Here is a 6000-nt window from a genome sequence, read left to right as displayed (position 1 = left end):
TTTTATGGTTATAATGTTTTCTCTTGCGAGGGTATCTCACAAGTTTTAGTCACCAGTTTATATTAGCGAATATATTTAAATAAAAAGATATATTTTGACAACAAGGCGTGGTCAGAAGGGAATAACGAAATAGCATAAGACAAGATAATGCTTGTTACTGATTATTTTAGATGGAAATTATTTTATTAAATGTTTTAAAACAAAACCTATGTTCTTATAGAGAAAACATTGTTATGGTGAAACAATGTTTGAAGTAGTTTTTGAGCAGAAACATAAAAATAAATAGATACAAATTTTAACTCATATATTGGTGTAGAAGCTACGACAAACTCTCCAAAATGGTATCCATTTAAAGAGAAAAGAAGAAAATAGAGTAGGCTACCACTTGCAACTCGATGCAACTTAAAATACATACCAAACAGCTTGTCTAGTTGTAACATATAAGTCATATTTACATTAATTTTAAGCTTCAACAAACTGGCCACAAATCCCATTATCTAAACTGGTAATATATATATACACTGGCACAAATATCAGTTTTACGAACTAAATTTTAAATATATTAAATTTTTAGGAAACAGTAGTTTTCTTTCTCAAAAGCTAGTTTGAAAAAAATAGTTTAATATTTTAATTGTAGGCGAAATCCTTACAAGCTCATCAATTTTCAAGAAATGTACAACAAAATCTATCCTTTTATAAGATTAAATATCTTGTATTCTAAAATAAACTATAATCTTGAGCATTCTGGAAATCTGTAGAAAAAGGATTTAAGACAAAAGTGAATGTCTATACAATAAAAGAAAAAGTAAACGCAGCCAACTTTTTCGAAAAAAAACCTTTATTATTTTATTCTTAAACAAATATTAAAAGTCAAAATACGACTTACATTAAACATGGCATTCGATATCACTACCTCATTGTTTCTTTAACTATTATCTAAATAACATAAAAATAATTAAAATTTAAATACTCTACAAAGAAGGAATGTCCAGATTCTTAAATACTGTATGGCAGAGTAATTTCTTAATTAATTTATACAGATCTAAGGTATTTACATTAAAATAAACGTGTCTGGAATGATTAAAATAACATTACCCTGTCATTGGCACTTCCTCCGTCCGTCCTAGACTTAAATCCAGGGGATTTTTCATAATATCTTTGCTACTGTCTGAATTCAAATCAATGCTTAGCTCAGGCTCGGAATCGCTAGCGTCATTAGGACTCCTAAACAATACAGCAGTAGACTTGATGGATAGATCGATAGGTTGATCTTGCTCCACAGCTATCCCAGCAACAGCAGGGGAATGCAGTAATAGATCACCTCCATTGCGACCTTGCCAACTCATGGCTGGAATTTGTCGCATTTGTGGCATTGGAGATGGCATAAAGGGCACACTACGTGGAGTAAAACTAGGCGTTGGAGTCAGCTGATGAGATACCCCAAAGGGAGCCATGGACGGTTTTTTCCGTTTAACATCTTTATTTTGATTTCTAATCGCATGTAAACGAATATCCTTGTCACTGCTTGGTGATGACGCAGATCGGAATATACTTAAACCACTAGTGCTTCTTGAACTATTATCATCTTCAGGATCAGCTGACGATGCCCCCGAGTCAGACGGCGAGACGCTCTGCCGTGTTACGTCGTCAGTAAATGACTTCTCAGAATTTTTATAATATTCAGCTAAAGCCGCCGCCGGCAAAAGATTTGTTGGGAGGAAGGAAGGATTTATTGACGTGTTAAATGAAGGCGGTGATTTATTTGTCTGTAATTGTTGTATATGCTGCTGTTGCTGTTCCTGCAAGAGGCAATGTATCTTGAACCAGTTCGACCTCCTTCCGTACCTCGATCCAGATTTTGACATTCCAACGAGCAGGCATTTTCGTAACCTGCACGCTTTGCAAGCTGTCCTGTTCTTCTTATTGATGACGCATTCACCATTGTTCTTGCATTCGGATATCGAGGACAGGTTGTTATACGTCCGCCCGAAGAACGACTGTAACAAGAGAAATTCGAAATTTAAAACATGTGAATCAATTCGATTTTTGTAAAAACGTCTGCATTAATTTCGTGTAAAATATTGACTTCCTTAGCTGGCATAAGAAGTAGTAATTTATATGTCGTACAGTTAAAGTCGCATGTGAGCTCATTCGATTCGACCCATGCTCGAAATTAAAAACTACATTTTTCAAAAAGTCATCATAAACAGTCGCTCGCAGTGAATGTGGGTCATATCGAGCGACGTATCTCACGCTTAATATTGCAGATGTACTCTCGTGTCCTGTTGCGTACATAAATTATGGGTGTAATTCGTGGATTTTTGGATTTGGAAGTTGTCATGCTGAGAGCGGCCTCGGTTCTTTTACTCAATTAAAACCGTACAGAGGATAAATTATGTGATTGTGCTACAGTTTCGTTCGCCAATTTCGATTTTCAGTAAATAAAGATCTGTCACATTATTTTAGATTGGAACAAGTGGCCGTTTTAAGGAATCGAAATGAAACTTAATACAAAGAGATAATGAAATGAAAACTGATTAAAATTTTGCCAAATAAACTTAATTATGGTTGGTATAATTTTGTGATAAAAAAGAAACAATATGACAGAGATCGGTACGATGTCATATTCAAAATTTATTTTTATAATACACGTTACGGTGTAACATTTAATTATTTAAGAGTAGACCTACTATGTGAAATGATATTAGATTGTACCTACTAGTAACGTTGATACTTTTTAAACACTATTTTACTATCTATAAGAGAACGACAATAATATTATAAAGACAAAAATTATGTAATTATTAAAATTACCCAATCATGTGAAGATAGACAGACCGTTAGTAATAAATAAAAACGTAATTTTTAATTTAACGTAAGTCAATTTTCATGTAAACATTAGTGAAATAATTCTGCAGCGAATTTATTTAAAGAAATCTATAAATACAGATTAGAACGCGTTAAAATATACTAAACTTTGTTTAAAACGTTTTATTGATAAACCAGGATATAATGAAGCATTTTAGTTTTAGTTGATAGGCCTAAGTCCGACATTTCGCGAACATTGCATGAGTCAAAAGATGAGAAATTTAAGATAGCCTCTTCGTTATGGGTGAGGATATCGCGTTTTAGATACCGCGCTCTAATTGAGCATCGTACGTGCCTCGGATCTGCACTGTAATTGTACTAGGGTATTTTTATTGTTGGTCATATTCTAGAGATTAATTGGTTATGATATTTCTACTAAGTGGACTGTCCTGGTTTTAAGTAGTATGTTTTATTGTTGCAAGAAATTGAGAAGATTTTTGCAAGAAAATATTTTTACGAAGTGTAAAAAATTGCTGATAATAGGTGGTTTATTGCTTATAAGCAAATCTTCTAGGAAGTCCGTGATAAACGAGACGTAAGAGTAAGGCAGAGAAGTGCAAAAGAATGAGAAAAAGTAGTAATAAACGGTACATATACGATTCTCAGGATTTCCAATACTTAGCGATTAAAAGTGGAATTGATTAAGGTGGAGATAGATCTTGCCAGTTCTTCTCGTCCATTCTAAGTTCTTTGTTTAAAGAACTGGCAAGATCTACCTCCAACTTAATCAATTCCACTTTTAATCACTGGCAACTGGTAATGATTTAAAAAATTGTCGTTCATAAGTTAAAAAATTACCTACATTTTACGTATTTTTAACACACATTATACAGAGACAGATTAAGAATAAAGAAACGAATCAAAAACAATTTCAGATTATAAAAAAAACACTATATTTATAGCAGAATACAGGAAGCTTCATCTCGGGAGCTGACCCCGTTTGAAAGTCAAAAACAATTATTTAAATCCGTTGTCAATTTGAAGCGATCAACTCATTTCCTACTGCCATTTGCAGAAAATCATATCATTTGTGATTTATTTCGCACGAATATGAATAATGTAAACATATCAATGTCTCATTATGAAGGCAGCCAATACAGAACCTATAATCAAGCCACCGTAAAATACGTCTTATATAACATGAATTGAGATTCAAAGTTCATTATATCTAATCGCAAGTCTTAGATGAAGTTAGCCATACAATTATACACTCTATGATTATAACCATAAATACGATATTTCATGGTAAGCATTCGTCTTTGAACCTAACTGAAAGAGCTGTCAATACAATCTTTATCTTTGATCATATCTAGGCTTAGGGTGACTTGAACGGTATAATGTTTTTAGATTCTTTACCATTATTATACATATTTGGTGCTGTGTAAAATCTTTACTATAATGATATTACAGTCTCGAAGATTTTATTGAGGCATGGATATCAGTCTCAATAAAAATGTGTTTATTCTTTATTTTTGGGAACCCTTTTAATTAAAAATAACTGTGTCAGTGTTCTTAGCTTTTCCATAACAAACTTTATAGTAAATTCCATAACAACTTCTTTTTCATTTGTTTTTTTAATTACAATTTAGTTTTTCTTTTTTAACTCTCTTCTACTCCCAATTTTCTTTAACAAAAAGCATTACGTAACGCGTAACACGCATAAATGAGTGAGTGTGTGTTTGCATATGAGTGAATGAGCGAGTACTGTACTGCGTCTGCATCTCTTTTTTTATTACAATGATCATCTTTTAACTTGGTACATATCTTTAAGTGGGGATGTTACTGTACAACAAGGGACAATACACTTTTAAACTTTCGAATAAATGTCTCATTCGAAAGATTAATAGAGTGAGTAGGAAAAAGAAAATTCGTTGTATAAACTACATGTTTTCTGATTACGTATACTTAAGTTTATTAGTTTCAATAGAGCGATAAATTTAAATTATAATAGGCCATAGTTAAAAGCTCGCGGTGACTGCTCAGTGCCCAGATGTCTTGTAACAATCATTAGGCAGATATCTTGATCGTGCAAACAAGCCGTGTTACAACGGACGCCACTTAGTTTACTAGATTTATTACTGTACTATCAGCAAACGCTTCTGTATTACACTTTTATATAAAATAATAAATATGGTGACTGTACCATATAATATCAAAAATTCAAGTTATTGTCTTGATTTGGTGACTCATTAAAAAGGGCTAACGGGGTTTTTAAAATATTATAATTAAAACTCCTTAAAACCAATTTTCCACGAACTGGGTATTCTGACAGTACCAAGTTTGTATATCTATGAAGCAGTTATGACTGTCAAGAAGCATCCACAATTCTTTAAAACTTACAAAGAAACTTGCTTTTATATACCGAGGGATCCAACACGGCTGCGGGTGCCTGCATGTTGCACCGCGCTATACTCCAAGAATTGTTACGCCATGGCTGTGAGAATATTTCCTTACCTTCCTAAAAATTATAGATCACTGCCATGTAATGTTTTCAAGGGGAAGGTGATTAGATTTTTAAAGTCAAGGTGCTTTTACAGCGTGACCGAGTATTTAGAACATAAGTTTAACAATTACTCATAAATGACTTCTTATTATGACATTTGCATGCCTGTAATAACAAAATAAAATAAAAACAACGACAAGAAAAGTCCGCACAATCAGCCATACAATAGTATGGCTGATTGTGCGGACTTTTCTTGTTGTTGTTTTTATTTTATTTTGTACCACTATCATGGCAAATAAAGGATTTATTATTATTATTATCACAGTGATGTCAATAAAACCATAAATTTGGAGTAGCTTAATTATTTCCCTAAAGCTAAATTAAAATCTGGTAGCCGTCCATAGCTTGCTTACGTATGCGTTGTAGTTGCTTGTAAACATCAAATATCTTCGATTTTATCGAAAGCTTCGGGTTTAAGATATCATGTCCTACACATATTATCACATGTAAGATCGTTTGAAAATGCTACTTATAAAATATATAACATGCCCAGCATCATTTTTAACTCTTAATAGATACCAATATTGAGTTTTTATATAACACAATTCAAGATTACATTGAAATTGCATACAAAATGTCAGTATCCATATTGTAAGGAAGAAGGTACTTTGATTGAAACAAGCCTCGAA

At 32.7% G+C, this 6000-nt stretch overlaps 1 protein-coding gene across 1 annotated transcript in view; it reads right to left on the bottom strand.

Moving 5' to 3' along the window:
* Nucleotides 1–793: 793 nt before the first annotated feature.
* The window catches only part of LOC125049105 (protein embryonic gonad-like), a 93001-nt gene continuing 87794 nt past the window's right edge, over nt 794–6000 (bottom strand). Inside the window, exon 3 of the mRNA XM_047648205.1 lies at nt 794–1997. Within this exon, the coding sequence (XP_047504161.1) occupies nt 1092–1997 (906 nt within the window). The 3' untranslated portion in view covers nt 794–1091. The remainder of the gene's footprint in view (nt 1998–6000) is intronic.

Source organism: Pieris napi, chromosome 4 (genome assembly GCF_905475465.1).
Source record: "Pieris napi chromosome 4, ilPieNapi1.2, whole genome shotgun sequence".
NCBI classification, from domain to species: Eukaryota; Metazoa; Arthropoda; class Insecta; order Lepidoptera; family Pieridae; genus Pieris; species Pieris napi.
Note: the sequence above shows the minus strand (reverse complement) of the source record. Positions and strands in the feature narration are given on the sequence as shown.